Source organism: Cucurbita pepo, chromosome LG16 (genome assembly GCF_002806865.2).
Source record: "Cucurbita pepo subsp. pepo cultivar mu-cu-16 chromosome LG16, ASM280686v2, whole genome shotgun sequence".
NCBI lineage: Eukaryota > Viridiplantae > Streptophyta > Magnoliopsida > Cucurbitales > Cucurbitaceae > Cucurbita > Cucurbita pepo.
Genome location: NC_036653.1, coordinates 4,725,909 through 4,744,753, shown reverse-complemented (window position 1 = coordinate 4,744,753; position 18,845 = coordinate 4,725,909). Strand labels below are relative to the sequence as shown.

The 18,845-nt window shown below is 37.8% G+C and overlaps 3 protein-coding genes across 5 annotated transcripts; 1 reads left to right on the top strand and 2 right to left on the bottom strand.

Moving 5' to 3' along the window:
- Positions 1-407: 407 nt before the first annotated feature.
- LOC111776748 (squalene synthase-like) lies at positions 408-6,375 on the bottom strand. 2 transcript variants are annotated; one of them, XM_023656087.1, is made up of 14 exons: positions 5,893-6,375; positions 4,858-4,900; positions 4,164-4,253; positions 3,981-4,056; positions 3,135-3,204; positions 1,997-2,140; positions 1,804-1,908; positions 1,557-1,703; positions 1,404-1,479; positions 1,211-1,299; positions 1,004-1,095; positions 861-906; positions 682-758; positions 408-606 (listed from the first exon to the last, which is right to left on the bottom strand). In XM_023656087.1, exons 1-13 carry the CDS (start codon positions 6,085-6,087, stop codon positions 723-725), a joined length of 1,209 nt encoding a protein of 402 aa, XP_023511855.1. In that variant the 5' UTR covers positions 6,088-6,375; the 3' UTR covers positions 408-606; positions 682-722. The 2 variants fall into 2 exon arrangements, with proteins under 2 accessions (XP_023511855.1, XP_023511854.1); XM_023656086.1 differs by having other exon boundaries at positions 682-775; positions 5,893-6,372.
- A 3,018-nt stretch (positions 6,376-9,393) lies between these two features.
- LOC111777263 (protein DETOXIFICATION 46, chloroplastic-like) lies at positions 9,394-15,397 on the top strand. 2 transcript variants are annotated; one of them, XM_023656790.1, is made up of 14 exons: positions 9,399-10,006; positions 10,785-10,879; positions 10,949-11,057; positions 11,222-11,277; positions 11,627-11,682; positions 12,043-12,181; positions 12,264-12,401; positions 12,476-12,544; positions 12,655-12,765; positions 12,945-13,073; positions 13,740-13,817; positions 14,585-14,656; positions 14,763-14,825; positions 14,919-15,397. In XM_023656790.1, exons 1-14 carry the CDS (start codon positions 9,580-9,582, stop codon positions 15,018-15,020), a joined length of 1,644 nt encoding a protein of 547 aa, XP_023512558.1. In that variant the 5' UTR covers positions 9,399-9,579; the 3' UTR covers positions 15,021-15,397. The 2 variants fall into 2 exon arrangements, with proteins under 2 accessions (XP_023512559.1, XP_023512558.1); XM_023656791.1 differs by lacking the exons at positions 13,740-13,817; positions 14,585-14,656; positions 14,763-14,825; positions 14,919-15,397 and adding an exon at positions 13,267-13,454 and having other exon boundaries at positions 9,394-10,006.
- Positions 15,343-18,811, bottom strand: LOC111777266 (autoinducer-2 kinase-like). Its single transcript, XM_023656795.1, has 7 exons — positions 18,419-18,811; positions 18,079-18,331; positions 17,845-17,977; positions 16,962-17,050; positions 15,961-16,238; positions 15,710-15,779; positions 15,343-15,628 (listed from the first exon to the last, which is right to left on the bottom strand). The coding sequence occupies exons 1-7, from the start codon at positions 18,604-18,606 to the stop codon at positions 15,425-15,427; spliced, it is 1,215 nt and encodes a 404-aa protein (XP_023512563.1). The 5' UTR covers positions 18,607-18,811; the 3' UTR covers positions 15,343-15,424.
- Between the last annotated feature and the right edge of the window lie 34 nt (positions 18,812-18,845).

Genomic DNA, 18,845 nt, shown 5'->3' with positions numbered 1-18,845 from the left:
TTTTTTTTTTTTTTTTTTTTTTTTTTTTTTTTGTGATGAAAAATGAATTTGTTTAAATTTATATAAGACGTGATTTATTAAACTAGAGAGTTATATTCATTTACTGCGTTTATTTATTTTGCATCGTTTAGTGCCATTTTTTAGTATAATAAGTGAAGTATAGAGATTCATTCGACTTCAACTTAGGGTGAGTCGTGGCCTAATATCAAGTCGAAAGGCACGTGGCCATTGGTTTGAGCTGCCTGCAACCTTTTTCATTTTGGCCATGATTAGCACCATTTGATAATACAAATATAAAACACGAGTAATATGAGCTAAATTAGTATTTGGAAGTTCAATACTTTTAAAAAAAAAAAATTCTGGAAAAGAACAAATAAACAATCCACAGGGTACTGAAACAGAGAACGTGATGAACAGCATTTGTGAAGAAATTATAATTCCAAGACTTAATCCCTTATTAGAAAATTAGAAGGTTACAGAATTTCACTTGCTTCATGCTCTGTACTAAACAAACACTAAATATTCAAACAAAACTCAGACAATAATTGAGCTACAAACTGAAACATACTGCCCATGTTTGTGGTGCGTTCTGTTGAAACTCATACCCTGCATTCGAGGAAACCAAACTAAGAACATAAACGACGACATACATTCTTGTGTTTGATTTATACTGATCTTTACCGGAGTTTGACGCTCATACTGGTTGGTTAGCTGGTAAACGTTTAGCGGAGAGATACGCGAGAATGATGCATAATAGGCTGAAAAGTACGACAATCTAGATCAAAACAACAAAAACATCATCAGATATTCTTACACAACAACGATATCGTTCTTGATGTGATCGAGTAATAGAAACTCACCGCAGCTAGATTGCACATGGGCTCACTTCTTACTGCATACAATTCCCTGGTGAACAATAACACGATGGAACGTTTCAGAGTGCTCGGAGGATTTTAAGGTTGAAAGATAGGTAAGAAATCGACCGAGGACGAAAAATACGAACCTCTTGTTCAAGAGCCCCGACTGCTTGCATGTTTTCTGTATTGCCTCAATCCTGCTCAGGGTTTTAGAAGCATTAGGATCACTGCTGTTGACCTGTAGAACCAAAGGAAGTTGGTTTCATTAAGCTACGTTAGATGATGTGATATTTATGCAGAAAAACGATATACAGTCCCCGAGCAATCACCGAGACTGACAGGAAGATTTCTACCTTAGCCTTCAGCATAACAGAGAAATCAAAGAAAGCTCCATAGACGTCAGCCATCGTTTTCGTTCGATAAATGACCTTTGCAGTAAGACCTGTAGAACGGACACCATAAAAATTCAAGCTATAGGTCGATTCCATGAAGGCTAGCTCCCTTTTTGGGATTTGTACAAAATGAAACAGTCAATGGAAATCGTACCCCGACGCATTTTGACGACCCCTCTGAAGACTTCGACATTGTTGTAGCATAATGCTAGTGTTCCAATTGCCATAATCTATCATAACATGAAAGAGATGTCCAAATACTGTTCTTGACATGAAAGAGATGAACACAGCAACATTTATTTCATACCTGAGGGATTGCACAAAATCGAAATATGGAAAGATCTTTCAAGTTAGACATGTATTCTAGGCAATCCTCCACATGGATCAAAGCATTAGTGACCAAATCATTGAGGCATTGCACGGCCTTGACTGAATTCTCCTCATATTTAAAATCCTGTAATGCAGACAAGAGTGGAACGAGTCGATAAGACAAGAAGACGACGAAGACGAAAGAAGAAACGAAAAGGCGGCAGAAGGTATATAGACTTGTGCACCTCTAATTTATCAGCATATTTGCTCCAAATCTCACGAGGCCAAAACATCCTAGACTTTGGAATCTCATTGATATCCTCCAAGTAATCTCGAATAATATTCGTTTTCTGTGTTATAATAGTTCGAAAAAGAGTACATCAGAGTCAAAATGAATTGTTCGAAAGCACAATGATCGTTTCAATTATAATAGCTGACCTGAAGAAACAATCCCATAGAATTTGAAAGAGAATCGGGTGCCAAATCCTCTGACTTCGAAGCGTGGAACAGCTTGGATAAACCTAGTCCGACAAGTCCAGCTACGTAGTGGCAATATTCATCATAATCTTCAACGGTCTCTACCTACAAGAAGAGAAGAGAAGAAATGTTTCAGTTCTCTTCTCCAATCAATGCATTACTTCAGCTACGTTCCTTACTAACCATTACTAATATATTACTCTATTGGGTGGGAAGGAAAAAGAAAATGTGAGATCTCGCATCGGTTGGGGAGAAGAACGAAGTATTCTTTATAAGGGTGTGGAAACATCTCCTTAGCAAACGCATTATAAAAACCTTGAGGAAGAGACCAAATAATATTTGCTAGCGATGGGCTTGGACTGTTACAAATGGTATCAGAGTCAGACACTGAGCAATGTGCCAGCGAGGAGGTTGAACCTTGAAGGGGGGTGGACACGAGCCGGTGTGCCAGCAAGGATGCTGAAACTCGAAGGGATGGATTGGGGGATCCCACATCGATTGGAGAAGGGAGCGAGTGTCAGCGAGGACACTGGGCCCAAAGGGATGGATTGGGGGGGTCCCACATTGATTGGAGAATGGAACGAATGTCATCGGGGACGCTGGCCCCAAAGGGCTAGATTGGGGGGTCCCACATCGATTGGAAAAGGGAATGAGTGCCAGCGAGGACGCTGGGTCCCAAAGGTATGGATTGGAGGGTCCCACATCGATAGGAGAAGGGAACGAGTGCCAGCGAGGACGCTGAGCCTTGAAGGGATGGATTGAGGGATCCCACATTGATAGGAGAAGGGAACGAGTGCCAGCGAGTTCGCTGGGCCCCGAAGGGATGGATTGTGGGGTCCCACATCGATTGGAGAAAGGAACGTGTGCTAACGAAGACGTTGGGCCCCAGAGAGGGGTGAATTGTGAGATCCTACATTAGTGGGGGAGGAGAACGAAACATTTTTTTACAAGGGTGTGGAAACCTCTCCCTAGCAGATGCGTTTTAAAAACCTTGAGGGGAACCCTGGAAGGAAAACCCAAAGAGGATAATATCTACCCAACATAAGAAAACTATTGGGTCTAATATACTAAATATGCAAATGCAAGACACTTGTTGTACCTCTTTGCAAATGAATTTGGCCATTCCTGCGCCCATCCGTTTCGTGATATCCTCAATTGCTTCCTGGTACCTGCAGAATCAATTGAGCACAGTGAGTTAAGCACGGAAGAACGTTTGGTCAGAATCAGAGATGTTCTATGCAAAAGCTTTTCTGATGTTCCATTCTAAAAACTTCGACAAATTGGAGGCCTTTTTATTTGATACCAAAGTGAAAAGGTTACACTAGACTTGGACAAGTTATTGATCTAATCTCTTGTAGTTCTATTTTTTTGTAGTCATAAAAGCTTGTTCCTTTTGAAAACAATAACAGAAGTAATTGCAAGGATGCAGTAAATTAAAATCAGAAAGAACATCGCACCGTTTGGGCTTTCCTTTTCGGGCTTACCCTCCTCAAGGGTTTTAAAACGCGTATGCTAGGGAGAGGTTTCCACATCCATGCTTCGTTCTCCTCCCCAACCAATGTGGGATCTCACAATTCACCCCCTTCGGAGCCCAGCGTCCTCGCTGGCACATCGCCCAGTGTCTGGCTCTGATACTATTTGTAACAGCCCAAGCCCACCGTCAGTAGATATTGTCATTTTTGGGCTTCCCCTCAAGGTTTTTAAAACGAATATGCTAGGGAGAGGTTTCCACACCCTTATAAATAATGCTTCGTTCTCCTCCCCAACCGACGTGGGATCTCACAACCACCAACCCTTAACCAATCATTGTAGTTCATTAAAAGGATAGAACCCAATGAATAAATCTATCACTACACTGATAAAAGGAAACAGGTCTTGATCAATAATTAGTTGTCTTTTTCAGAAAGCATCAGGCAGGAATTAGTAGGTTCTAGTAATAACCAACCCTCTCCCGAGTTCTAGGAACGCAGTTGAAACATGATGAAACTCGTCCATAAGAACTTTATAGTCCTTTGTGCCACCTAAATATAGAACAAAGAACATACTTTAGCAGAAGAAGAGATCTTAAATAAAAATCATTCTTAAAACATCGTACTCATATGCACAGAAATACAAGTAAAATACTTACATGAAAAATGCCAATCACGGTTATATATATGACAGTGAAAAGCTTTCAGAATGGGCACTTTGATATCTGTTTGTATGCTTGTATCATCCTCTGTAAAGACCATATAAATTTTAGGACCATTAGGCTAATCCACATATAAAAGAAACCAGCATGAATTTCTAAATGTTCTTCGGACATACATACGTATCTATATAATTAGAAAAAAGATAACGAGTTTTTCTCGATTAACATATTAAGATGGGATGATCGTTTTCAAGTGAAATTGCCAACTACAAAGATTATGAGTACCCGAGTGAAAAAGATTCGAGTTGAGAAAGAGGGCTAGGCCTTGGAGAGGAAGGCTTGCTGGGATTAGGGAAGACGGCTGGATTATAGAGTTAGGAGAAAACGGATCGAAGGTTTGTCCATTGGGATTGAGCATGGACGAGCCTCGACTAGGTCAGCATTGATGCAAAAATGACAAAAGAGAAACTTCTCCCATCGTATCATTAACTGGTGTAGGATTAATGATCAAGTCCAGGATTCGAGTCAAATCTACCTTACCTCTCATCTCAGGGCTAAGCTACAAACTTAGGATACCCACCAAAATGCCATTATAGTCATTATTACAGAAGAAAAAACCATTAAATTTCTCAAACTTAAGGCTAGCGGCACATACAAAAGGATCTCAAAGCAGTAAGAGTTCATTACATACCAACAGTGTCGAGGGCTCGAAGAACAAGATAGAATATGCATACCTACAAACAAACGAAAATGACACAATCAGAAACATTATGATGGATAAACATATGGATAAATGGTTTCAATTTCATTAAAAAGTAAGACAAGGATGGTGAGATTCCACATCAGTTGGAAAGGAGAACGAAACATTTTTTATAAGGCTGTGGAAACCTCTCCCTAGCATATGCATTTTAAAAACCTTGAGAGGAAGCCCAGAGAGGACAATATCTGCTAGCAGTGGGCTTGAACCGTTACATTTGGTATCAGAGCCAGACAACGGACGATGTGCCAGCGAGGAGGCTGAGCCTCGAAGGGGGGTGAACACAAGGCGGTGTGCTAGTGAGGAGGCTGAGCCTCGAAGGAGGGTGGACACGAGGCGGTGTGCCAGCAAGGACGCTGGACCCCAAAGAGGGTGGATTGGGGGGTCCCACATTGATTGGAGAAGGGAACGAGTCCCAGTGAGGACGCTGGACTCCGAAGGGGGTAGATTGTGAAATCACACATTGGTTGTGGAGGTAAGGGTGTGGAAACCTCTCCCTAGCAGAAGCGTTTTAAAAACTTTAAGAGGACAATATCAGCTAGCGGTGGACCTGGACCGTTACTGTTACAAGGATGTCTTGCTTAAGGGATAACTACAAATCAAATTAATTCATTTAGTTCACCCACTTTACAAATAGTTTCAAATATTTTTGTGATCTGCTAAATCAAAAGCCACCACAACTTTACGGGAAGCAATTTCATTAAACAAATTGATATATGATTTCCAGATTTTCAACCATAACACTGTTCTAAATCAATTCTAAAACATAAGATATGATTTGCTATGATCCTAAATCACTTTTTTTCAACTTTCAAACAGGATTGGCGATATTTGAGCAAATAAATTGGATCTTCCCCAGTTCATCAGATTCTACGCTAAATATCATCATCAACACCATCAACCAGGAAACGAAACAGATTCATTCAACTAAAGAAACGCCAAATACGAAACACTTGATCTCCAACTTACAGCATTCCGAAGCTCGGGCTTAAGCTGTTGAATAACGAGAGCAAAACTTCTTGAGACCTTATGCAACATGGTGTAGCAGAATCCCCAATGAGACTCCGGCGGGATCTGCTTCTCGGCATGTCTGGCAGCCATTTTCAGTTTCAGAAGCGGGTAAATGTCATCTGGATGTCTCAAAATCGCCCCCAAACTCCCCATTTCAAAGCACCAAGAATCCACAGAGCTTCAGATCTCTCGCCGATCAAACCGTAGAAGAAATCCCCGATCCTTCAAATGGGGATCCTCTTCTTCAATCAAAGAAACCGATTAATTCAACCCCAAATGACTGGTAACTGAATCAAGGGTGGACTCCAGCTACTTGAAGAAGACGACCCGAATTTTTTAAGAGGGAAATTTTAAAAGAAAACTTCGGCTCATTGTTTCTTGCTTTAATCTCTGAGCGAAGTGTTTGTTGTGATCCTCCCCAAGAACAAAATAAAAAGGGAGGATCCGTTCCGTTCCGTTCTGTTGGGAGAGGAGTCGTGCATCGACTAGTTAAGCAGTTGATCATAAGCTTATAACTAACGAATACATTTCTTTAGTACGAGATTTTTGGAGAAATCAAAAGCAAAGCCACGAGATCTTATACTCTGATAATATTATACAATTGTTAGCCTCGAAGGTGTAGTCAAAAGTGACTCATATATCGAAAAAATTGTGTACTTTGTTTGAGGGCTCTAGAGAATAGTCAAGTCTCGATTAAGAGAAGGCTGTTCGAGGACTACATAGACCTCAGGAGAGGAGAATTTGCTAGCCTCGAAAGTGTAGTCAAAAGTGACTCATATGTCGAACAAATGGTGTACTTTGTTCGTTCGATCGAGGGCTCTAGAGAGAAGTCGGGCCTCGATTAAAAATGACTCATACATCGAACAAAGGGTATACTTTGTTCGAGGGCTCCAGAGAAAGTAGTCGAGTCTCGATTAAGGAGAGGTTGTTCGAGGGCTAAATAGACATCAAAAGAGACTCTATAGTGTACTTTGTTCGAAAGGAATACATCTCAATTGGTACGACGTCTTTCAGTCTTCTTCTAGAATTATAAAACATACCGATACCCTTAACTTTTCATATTTCCTTTAAAAAAAATACTTTTATTCTTTCCCTTTTTCTTTTATTACGTTTTAAAATTAAATAAAATTATGAAATTTAATTTTGTTGATTTTTAAATAATTTAGATATTTTTGTATTTCTCAAACAAATAAAAACTTCATGGGAGGGGTTATTTCGTAATTTAACTCTTTTATTCACTTAAATCATTAATAATAATAAAAATAAATAAATTAGGTGGAAGGGAGAGGCATTGTTTAGACACGTGGGTGTAACAGTCAAATTTGTTGTTAAGAAGTAGACAATAATAATAATAATTTATTTTTAAAAACTATTTATTGATATTATAAATATTGATATTGGAATAATCCTATAATTATTAACTTTCAAAAATATTAAATTCAAATAATTCAAATAACCATTTATTTATGTTATTTTTTATTTATAATTTTAGACACTAATTTTTATAAAACAGCCTCATAATCTAAGCCCAACTATAAAAATAAAATATAAAAAAAATGACATAAGTATTTCATAATATAAGATTTTTTTTAATAATTAAAATATGTTTAATATAATATATTGAAAGTGACGTGTACAATGTTCTCATTAAATTTCTCAACGATCTTATTAAATTTCTTAACCACATCAACTAAATTATTAAATATAAGATATTTAATGTTGTCACACATGGCGGATAATACTAATTATCGTACAAAAAATGAAAATGACGTTCTTTCTTCTACATAATTGTATTTGGCTTTGAACAGTTATATGTTGAGCGACAACCGATGAATCTTCGTGTATATTAAGATAAAACATATTAAAAATATAAGTGTTGGTCTGTGAGAATAATATTCACTTTTTGAAATATTTATATGACAATGTCACAAAAAATGTCTTGATTATTAAGTTCGAATTTTGGACATGTGACGTTATACTTTATTAAAATGGACATTTATGCATAGTTTCCACGTGTGTATAAGTCTTATTTAAATGTTTTTTTTTTTTTGTTAATTATGACACCCGAGTAAAGAGAGGTACATGAATGAACCAAAACTACGTCTAAATGAGAGCGGTCTTGAAAATATGATAAATAAGAAAGACTTGTTATTATCTATACCAATAAAATGCATTTTTTTAAACTCAATTATAGGAACTTCATTGCTAAACGTACTCGAGATCTAAGTTGATATGTGAAAGCCGAGACCTAGGTCATTGTAAATGGCGAAATTATATTTAAAATTTTTTTAATATAAAAAATGGGTTTATAGCACTAAAAATTAGTTCACGTGAATTTGACAAGTCAATATTTTTATTTTTATTTTTAAATAATTCAAGGCGTGTTTGGTCTGGTTATTAATATATATATATATATATATATATATATAATTTATTTGTATGGACTAATGAAACAATAATATAAAATAAGGTGACAGCTTTGTTTGGGTATTTAAGAAATTATAATAGTTTATTATTTAGTCAATAAACCAATTTCGGTGGAGAGTACACGAAACCCGTTGAGAGGAAGAGACTAAATATAACATTAAGCGCACTGCTAGTAGATATTATCTGCTTCGGCTATGTATTATTGTCAGTCTAATGATTTTAAAACGTGACTTCTAGATAGACGTTTCTACAACCTTACAAAGAATGTCTCGAGATCTCACACCAAAATTATGAAAAAGACAAAATCAATGAGAGGTTCGGGAGGTACGAAATACAATTTAATTATACATAAAAAAAATTTAATATTTGTATGCATTATATTATAAAACATCACATATTTATTAAAAATCATATTTATAGTCAAAGCAAATATTATTGAGCGGTAACAGACAATTTGTTGTACTAATAAAAATCTTTTGTGTAGGTTGAAGTTCGAACGTGCACCTATGTTTGTAACATTGCACGAGCCGAGCTAGTTCGGGTCAAAGTACAAAATATTTAATTAAAAAAAAAAAAAAACCTCAATTCCAATTTGCTTCAATTTTGATAAAAGCAAATAAAATGACAGTATGAAAGAGTCATTTCCATGGAATATATTGGCACATGGGAGAATATAAAATAAGAATAAAAAATAAAAATAGTGATTTTAATAAATCAATAGACGAAAATACCCTCACACGTAGAAATTTAAATGTGTATATATATAAATAAAGTAAATGAATAAAAAATTGTATTTTTTTTAAAATAAAAAAAAAACTTTCTCAAATATTTTAAGATTGATTTTAAACTATGAAATTTATGCAATTTATTAGTAGAAATTATATTGAAAAATAATTTTATATCATATTTTTATTTATGAAATATTATTCAATTTATTGAAAAATATAAATGATGTATTAAACAATTATTTGAAAATTAATATAAATTTACCACCTCAATCTCCCTTCGAGGGGCGGGGATCTCTGATCTGAAACGCACGGCCAAGATTCGTCCACGTGGCATCACCTATTTCAATTTTCCATTCTCAGAAACCAAAAGCTCCCATGGCGGAACCATTCAACCGACCACTTCTTCGTCCTCCTCATGACCGTGACCTAATTTCCTCTCCCCGAAGTCTGGAGCTTAAGTTCGTTCCTTCCAACTTTCCGGCGCCAAAAAATGGCTTCCGTAATCCTCCATTCTCCTTTCTCAGTCACTGCTCGAATCCACAACCCCAATATATTCAGACCACTTTCTCCCCCTTCCTTTCCCACCATTTCGTTTCGTTCATCTTCCTCCCCTTTAGCTATAGATTTGTCGTCGCGGATTAACCGCCGATTCGCGGTTCCTCGCCGGCGTCACGAGTGGGAAGTCGGCTGCCTCGAGATTGAGAGCGAAATCGGCATTGAAGTACAAGAAAATGAACAATTATTGGGGAGTGGAGGAGGAGGAGAAGAATTGGGGAGCCCAGGGTTGTTGACTCAGATGAAGGAGATTGTAACGTTTACAGGGCCTGCCATTGGATTGTGGATTTGTGGACCATTAATGAGTCTCATTGACACTGCGGTTATTGGCCAGGGAAGCGCCGTTGAGCTTGCTGCTTTAGGTATTCTCCTAAATTTCCTTTTATTCTTCTCTGTGATGATTCTAAAAGCTTTGTTATATGTCAATTTTCCTGTTTTTCTTTGCCCATATGGTCTTCGAACTTCGGTTGTTACGTGTTGGTGGTGGCGACTGCAAGTTTTAAATGTTGAGTATTGTTGGGAGGAAGTCTCACATTGGCTAATTTAGGAAATAATCACGAGTTTATAAACAAGGAATACATCTCCATTGGTATGAGGCTTTTGGGGAAGCTCAAAGCAAAGCCATGAGAGTTTATGCTCAAAGTGGACAATACCATACCCTTGTGAGAGTCGTGGTTCCTAACATGGTATCGGAGCCATGCCCTTAACTTAGTCATGTCAATAGAATCCTCAAATATTGAACAAAGAAGTTGTGAGTCTCGAAGGTGTAGTTAAAAGTGACTCCAGTGTTGAACAAAGGGTGTTCTTTGTTCGAGGGCTCTAGAGAAGGAGTCGAGCCTCGATTAAGGAGAGGCTATTCGAGGGCTCCATATGCCTCGGGGAAGTCTCTATAGTGTACTTTGTTCGAGGGAGGATTGTTGAGAACTGTTGGGAGGGAGTCCCACATTCGCTAATTAAGGGAATGATCATGGGTTTATAAGTAAGGAATACATCTCCATTGATATGAGGCCTTTTGGAGAAGCCCAAAGCAAAGCCATGAGAGCTTATGCTCAAAGTGGACAATATCATACCATTGTGGAGAGTCGTGGTTTCTAACATTAATTTCCTGAACTTCATTTGTTTGTAACTTTTGACTGGCAGGCCCAGCGACAGTGTTATGTGATTATACGAGCTACGTGTTCATGTTTCTTAGTATCGCGACTTCAAACATGGTAGCCACGGCCCTTGCCAAACAGGTTCGACCCATATTCTAGTTTCTTATAGAACACTTGTGCTACATTTCTTAACCAGAGGGGTTATTGCAGGATAAAAACGAAGTGCAGCACCACATATCAGTATTGCTATTTGTGGGGCTGACATCTGGTTTCTTGATGCTCTTAGTTACCAAACTATTGGGTTCAGTGGCGCTAACTGGTACTAAACTTCTACAATATTGCTTAGTTAAATGAAGGGCTCATTACATTCATCAGTTTTATGGACTATTCCTTTACGTATTTGGCTACATAGACAACTAGAACTTTGTCATCTGTTAAAAGTAGGCGGGATACGGTTACCGAGATGTTATTGTAAATTTTCAGCTTTTGTGGGGACGAAGAACGCTGATATCATACCGGCAGCAAACACCTATATTCAGGTTTGTCTTTTGGCTTTATGAATGTTCAAATTGGTGGTTGTACGTGACATTACTTAGTGAATTGACAAAAATTTAGAGTAGCAAAGAGGTCATCTAGGACTAACTTGAAAAAAACACCCAAACCTTAGGAACTAAAACATATTCTCAGACTATTAGCTTGCAACACAATGATCATAATAATTTTGATGCATAAAGTCATGTCAGGATAATTAAATCTGTTATTATCTAGAATCATCTATTTTGTTGTACACATTGATGTGGTGATATAAGTGTTCTTTCTTGTCTCGATGTTTATCGTGTAAATGTTCAAACAATTCCATAAGTTGAACAGAATCGTTTTCAATGGTAGATTCGAGGTTTGGCATGGCCCGCAATTCTCACTGGCTGGGTTGCTCAGAGTGCAAGGTTCTTATTACTAGATCCATGCCAATGCTCTATCTACTTCTTCTGTTATGGCTTTGGTCTATTTGTTTTATGATTGCTGTTGGTATATGAACCCATATGCCAACATTTAAGCTATCCTTTTGGCTACTGATTTTACAATGTAGGTTTTAGACTTGAGTCCCTTAGCATTGTGGTTTACTTCATGAGTTTCATCTGTGAACTTGAGCACAAATTGCCACAAGGTGTTTAATTACTCTCTGAACTGAACTGGGGCAAAAGTGAAACAATATAAAACACTGCTTGTGCAAACTTCCAGATAACTCCACTAGTTGCTTGATTATTCACCAAATTTATTATCTTCCATGTTCATATTTGATTTAGTCTTGGCATGAAAGATTCCTGGGGACCTCTGAAGGCTTTGGCTGTTGCGAGTATCGTAAATGGCATAGGTGATGTTGTCCTATGCATGTTTCTAGGATATGGTATTGCTGGTGCAGCATGGGCAACTATGGTATCACAGGTATGCTTCTTTCTGTTTATGTTCATGTGCCAACTTTCACTGCATTTGTACTTGTTCACACCTTAAAACCGTATGATTTTAGGTTATTGCAGCTTATATGATGATAGAAGCACTAAACAAGAAAGCATACAATGGATTTGCTCTATCGGTTCCATCGTCTGGTGAATTCTTTTCGATACTTGGACTTGCTGCTCCTGTATTTCTAACAATGATGTCAAAGGTTCTATTTTAGATATTCCTTAACATTCATCTGTTTTTATTCGAGTAACGTGACTAAGATTATTTGTCGTTTAGGTGGTTTTTTATTCTCTCCTCATCTACTATGCTACGTCGATGGGCACACACACCATGGCTGCTCATCAGGTTAAGTTAAATAGTTCTTTTCGTCGTTATCTTCCTATGCAAGTATCCTTCTTTCTTTTTCATTACAAATCAATAGCCATGTCAAATTGATGGCTTACCCTGCAATTCAGGTTATGATTCAAACATTTTGTATGTGTACTGTATGGGGTGAACCTCTCTCTCAAACTGCTCAGTCATTTATGCCTGGGTTGATCAATGGAGTGAATCGTAGTTTGGATAAGGTGAGAATTGCTAATTACTAATGATATGCATCCCTTACGTTGCTATGGATATACATAGATCTTAGGAACTTCCTCGCATCGATACTCGTTAAGCAATGATGGGTAGTTTATTGATGGTAGAACCTATTTTTTATGGATAGTCATTGTGTTTATTGTGGAAATCCGTTTATATTGTGTAGGCCCGGATGTTGCTAAAGTCACTCTTGATCATAGGAGCTATATTTGGTCTCATATTAGGGTCAATTGGAACATTAGTTCCTTGGTTGTTCCCCTATCTCTTCACACCTGAAGAGAGGATTATTCAGGAGGTCAGTTATTAATATCTATACCCTGCCATTTTAATCTATTCTTTTCTTCCTTCCCCTCATTTTCGTGACAATTAATGACTGATGCATCGCGTAAAAGCGTTATAGCCATAAGATGAGTATTTAATGTTCACATTTCTATATCTATACTTTCTAGATATTTTTGTATGAGCAAATTGTGTTGTTTTATTTATAGACTGAAACTACATGATTCCGTTTTCAACTGATGGACACTCGAGGCAATTCAAAGTCCTTTAAACGTTGTCTAACTGCTATATATATCAAGTCAAGTGTATTGGCCCGAGCCCGAGCCCGAGCCCACCGCTAGCAGATATTGTCCTCTTTTGGCTTTCCCTTTTGGGCTTCCCCTCAAGGTTTTTAAAACGCGTCTGCTAGGGAGAGGTTTCCACACCCTTATAAAGAATGCTTCGTTTCCCTCTCCAACCGATGTGGGATCTCACAATCCACCTCCCTTCGAGGCCCAACGTCCTCGCTGGCACTTGTTCCCCTCTCCAATCGATGTGAGATCTCACACCAAGTTTAACGTTGCAAAAATTAAACTAATGGTTGTTCAATCATATTAGAAAATTGATATAAGGTCCTATATTTTCTCAATGATTATGGCGGTAACAATAAGGTTGATTATTTTCTATTTATTTGTACATGCAGATGCATAAAGTGTTGATTCCATATTTCTTGGCGCTAGTCATAACACCCCCAACTCATAGCTTAGAAGGGACGTTATTGGTATGTTTGCTCACCTTAAAGATTGTTCTCAAGTTTTTCCAACTGAGTTCTACGTTCACTTATGTTTTTTATTGCATAGAACGATGAATCTTCTCTTGTTAGTTGTATCTGAAATTTCTATATGCAGATTCTATTCCTATCTGGTAAATTACTCCCTTCTTTTCAATACTACATCAAAGTGTTTATCGGTATTGATTAGACAACAACTATATCGATAGTTTTTCGATGTCTTTGCCCTAGTTTAATCGTATTATGGTGGTGAAATACCACAGAAATTCATTCTTGTATGGAAATGGATTTGTCTATAATTCAACAAGAAATGTAAACATTCTAGTTATTTGGTACATAGATGCAGTTCTCCCTCGTTTTGTGCAACATCTCAAGCCCACCGCTAGCAGATATTGTCTTCTTTGGGCTTTCCCTCAAGGTTTTTAAAATGCGTATGCTAGGGAGAGAAAACCACACCCTTATAAAGAACGCTTCGGAGAGAAAACTCCCTTCTAAAGAACATTTCATGTCTGGCTCTGATACCATTTGTAACAGCCCAAACCCACCGCTAGCAAATATTGTCATATTTAGATCCCCTCAAGTACCTAGTTTTGTGACTAAAATGTTTTTTTTTTGTTGTTACCTCGTTTTGGGGCACTTAAGTTACTTTGTGTTATTTTATCAAATTAATTTACTTTTGTGATGTAATCAATGAGAAATTCCCTTGAAGTTTGATCTCGTTCTTTCGGGGATTGACTTCGAACTCTTCATTCTCGCAGGCTGGACGAGATCTTAAATTCATTAGTTTGTCGATGACTGGATGCCTTTCTCTTGGCGCCCTTGTATTGCTGGTAATGTTTTATCCCCAACCCTTTAATCTCATTGTGGATGGTTTCACAACTTTTTCACACCCTATTCTTTTCTTCCTTTCTGCTTTAACTTTGCAACTTCTTCCAGGTTATTAGCAGTAGAGGTTATGGTTTGACAGGCTGCTGGTATGCCCTGACCGGATTTCAATGGGTAAGAATAGGATATCTGTACTTATTATGTGAAGATGAAGATAGCTGCTCTTCTCACTTTCTAGAATCACTTTCTTTACTTTCTCTTACATAGGCTCGGTTTCTTATCGCTCTTCGGCGCATCCTCTCTCCTGATGGAATGCTTTACAGCAGTGATTTAAGCCATTATAAACTAGAAAGGCCAAAAGCTGCATAGGTGAGTCCATGTGAGCTGCTGTGGACGATTCGATAGTTTTTCGATGTCTTTGCCCTAGTTTGATAAAGGAATAGATCTAAGCTGAATGGCTGCTGAAACCAGTGATATATAAGAAGCATAGAATGTCACCGGCAATTTTGGAAGGTTGTGCTCCTGAATGAAGCTTAAAACAGATAGCAGATTAACTTTATCTTAGGCTTCTTTTAGCTATATCTGCTATGAAGTCTTTCGCTTGTGCATCATAAGGAGTGTTGCCTTTAAGGTTTTTTTTTTCTGTCAAAATTGCCCGAAAGTATGCATCTTTCATTTAATTGTTGCACTATTCTTTAATTGGAGCTTATATAAGTTTGTTTAATAGCCACCAAAATGGCAAAATATTCAGGGTTCAACAATGTACAAAGCTCTCATTGCATGAATAATTGCGCACCTTTTAATGCCAATAGAGCAGCTCCATATGCAGCCTCGGTCTGACTTGCCCGACTCACAGGCAAACCAAGAACTCTCTCTCGTATCTTCGTCCATTTCTCATTCTTGGATCCACCTCCAGCTGTGAACACTTCTTCTACCTGAGTTGCTCCTAGATCCTTTAATAACCTATAGGCCTTTCCCTAAATGTATAAAAGAGACCAAATTTGAGGCTTCTAGTCGAGGTATTTGAACCTAAGAGCATGGGGTCTTTTCACCCTTACCTCAATACGGGCAATAGATTCCAAAATTCCATGCAAATATTCGACATCATTTTCTGGCCGTGGATGTAATCTATATATGAAAAACAAAGAAATCCACAAAGTTGTAGTTACTTATGATGCTTGTGCCACTTTAGAAACAGTAAAAACAGTACCCTATTTAAAGACGCAACTATCGAATGAAGATGTGAAGAATATGAAATCAACAACATAGGAGGGAGGGACTTATTGATTGAAACAGAAGGAGATGAAACCTGGGAGCCATTTGTGGGTCTGCCTCCGGAAATCTCTCTCCCATTGAAGTCAAAGGATAGTAATCTAGAGGAGAACTTTTCATGGGATTGATTTGTTTGCTCAATTCTTCTAATTGCTTGTCAGTAAAGATTTGTCTTAGAACGGCTCCTCCTGTGTTTGAAGCACCTCCTACGAGCCACATATTGTCAAGTCGGTGGCTGTACACTCCAAACCGCGCATCGTCAATCCTATTGGTACTCAGTAATTTGATGGCAAGCGTGGATCCCAAGGAAGTGACCTAAACAGCATTTAGTACAAACATGACTGAGAAGGCAGAGAATATAATAGATAAATGAAACTAAAACCATCCAAAACCGAAGGGTACAAATGGAGAAAGAATTGGACCCTGCATAAAGAGTGAGGCGAAGAGATAACTGTCTGCCCACGTGATAAAAGTTTTGGAGGTAAAAGTAATATTCCAGCCACAGGGAGTCTTGTTAGAGTGTTTTTCCCCTCATTTTAAGAATCCGAAAACCCTTTAAACAAAGAGTTTCCAACGAATCGTAGTCTTGAAATGTATCCTTTAAGGAGAGACTTAGTAATTCTTTTTTGTTCATTTTTATAAATAATAACTCGTAATCAAAATTCAGCAACTGAATACCCAAGTCTCATACAATCATTTCATTTTTATTGTCTAAGCTAATAAACACTACTGTCCCTTAAAAGTTTCTTTGTTTTTACTTTTTGTTTTTGAAAACTATTTAAAATAATTCTTGAAATTTAAAATTTTGCTAAAAATTCAAATATTTGCTAAAAAAAAAAGGAATTGTGTGAAAACCATCACAATTTAAAATAAATAAATAAAATGGGGACAACTTAGCAAAAATATCTCAAAATACGACGGTCATAAACCTTCGTATTTCTATCCTCTGTACCTAGCAAGGTAAGTAAGTCGGAAACCCTTTTCCCGAAGTGAGTAACAGAAATATTAGGGAAAAAAAAAGTCATATAGAATCCTTACAGCTTGCCCTGGCAGTGTCGCACGTGCTGCAAGAAATGCAGCAATACTATCTGTGGTTCCTGTGCATGCAATGCAATCATTTGGAAAACCTGCACAAAGGTTCTTGTTAAGCGCCAACTCGTTCAAAACAAACAAAACCTATCACTGGATGAACTCAGATGAGAGACTTGCATGTAATTGTTTATAGATATGAGATGCAGCATACACTTCACAAATTGCTTAAGAGCATCATACAAACATTTAACTGCTTATAATAGGAGTTGGACTTCAAACCAACCAACAAACATTGAACTTGTATATGTAAATAACAATTGAAATTTTGTATGTTATAACATAACCATTTCATTTTTATGTGTCAATTTTTCATAGAATCAATCTTCAATAGGCAAGGCATCCTTCCATCAAAAAAATATTCTCAGAAAACTTTTCCAACAACGAGTTTCTGTAACAGCCCAAGCCCACCGTTACAAGATATTGTCCTCTTTGGGCTTTCTCTTCCAGACTTTCCCTCAAAGTTTTTAAAACGTGTATGCTAGGGAGAGGTTTCCACACTCTTATAAAGAATACTTCGTTCCTTTCTCCAACCGATGTGAAATCTCACGATCCACCCCCCTTCGGGGACCAGCGTCCTTCCTAGCACACCGCCTCGTGTCCACCCCCCTTTGGGACTCAGCCTCCTCGCTGGCACATCACCCGATGTCTAGCTCTGATACCATTTGTAACCTCTCCTTAGCAGACGCGTTTTACAAACCTTGAATGAAAGTCCGGAAGGGAAGCCCAAAGAAGACAATATCTTCTAATGGTGGGGTTGGACTTGCTACGGTTTCACATTTTGGCACTCTCAATTACTTGTATTCGTGGTAGTGAAAATTGGCGAAAGTACCATATTGTGATCTAATGTCTTCTTTCAAATATCCAATAGAAGTTCCAGGAGCTTTGACATGAGGTAAAAGCATAGAATATGGTTGAGCAAGAAGCCAGGGTGGGTAAGATTCAATTTCAGGATCATAGCCAACCTGTGATGCAGAAAGAAAAGCTTAATTAGCTATTGGCTATTCTAAAGTGATCTGGAAAACATAAGATGCACTCAAAGTGCAAAAAACTTGTTAAAGAGCACCTTCAGAGCATTATTATAATCTGAAACCCCAAGCTTCCCATGTAGAAACCACAACAACCAATCTGCTTGATGTAACAATGTGGCATATTCTTTATTTGAGGCGGCACTGTTCCACCATGAAACCAGCTTGCATAAGGTCGATGACGCAGAGCAGACTGTATGGTTCACTGGAGCAATAGACTTCACCAATGGTAAGGCATCAGGACAAGTCTCATTGTACAATAATGGCTTTGACAATGGCTGTCCTGTGTTGCTGCGCAAGTATAGGCTGCTTCAAATACATACTTTACATGAAGGGACAGAGTCTAATGAAGGGCAGAAATTTCTAAAGCATGATGACCTGTCCACAATTATGGTTGTTGCAGATGTGCCATCAATGGAAATAGATGCTACCAAATGACGATAATGATTTGGAACATCTTCAAGCAATGAGAAAAGTGTTGTTTTCCACGATCTTGCCCAGTCGATTGTTTCGTCATTCTTTCTAGACAACAGTAAAGTAACATCATTCCTGATTACTGTATTCATGTTGCTATGAGTGAATCAACACAACCTGATTCCTTCTCTCTAACAGAGTCGAGCATTATTAAAACAAAATTAACCTTGCAGTATCTGGAAGTGTTTCCTTCTTAACTTATCTATTAAAAAAACTCTCTAAGTTTGGAACAAACTATCTGTAACAATCCAAACTCACCGCTAGCCAATATTGTCTTCTTTGGATTTTCCCTTTTGAGTCTCCCCTCAAGGTTTTGAAATGCGTCTTCTAA

Coding starts and splice junctions, on each gene's coding strand:
- LOC111776748 (XM_023656086.1), bottom strand. CDS start 6,087: ATGGGGAGTTTGGGGGCGATTTTGAGACATCCAGATGACATTTACCCG. Junction 4,057..4,163: donor CCGTGATTGGCATTTTTCAT/GTAAGTATTTTA, acceptor TTCTATATTTAG/GTGGCACAAAGGACTATAAA. Junction 776..860: donor CCATGTGCAATCTAGCTGCG/GTGAGTTTCTAT, acceptor GTTTTGATCTAG/ATTGTCGTACTTTTCAGCCT.
- LOC111777266 (XM_023656795.1), bottom strand. CDS start 18,606: ATGAATACAGTAATCAGGAATGATGTTACTTTACTGTTGTCTAGAAAG. Junction 17,051..17,844: donor AGACATTAGATCACAATATG/GTACTTTCGCCA, acceptor ACCTTTGTGCAG/GTTTTCCAAATGATTGCATT. Junction 15,629..15,709: donor AATCTATTGCCCGTATTGAG/GTAAGGGTGAAA, acceptor TTATACATTTAG/GGAAAGGCCTATAGGTTATT.
- LOC111777263 (XM_023656790.1), top strand. CDS start 9,580: ATGGCTTCCGTAATCCTCCATTCTCCTTTCTCAGTCACTGCTCGAATC. Junction 11,278..11,626: donor CAGCAAACACCTATATTCAG/GTTTGTCTTTTG, acceptor TTTCAATGGTAG/ATTCGAGGTTTGGCATGGCC. Junction 12,402..12,475: donor TTCTAACAATGATGTCAAAG/GTTCTATTTTAG, acceptor TTTGTCGTTTAG/GTGGTTTTTTATTCTCTCCT.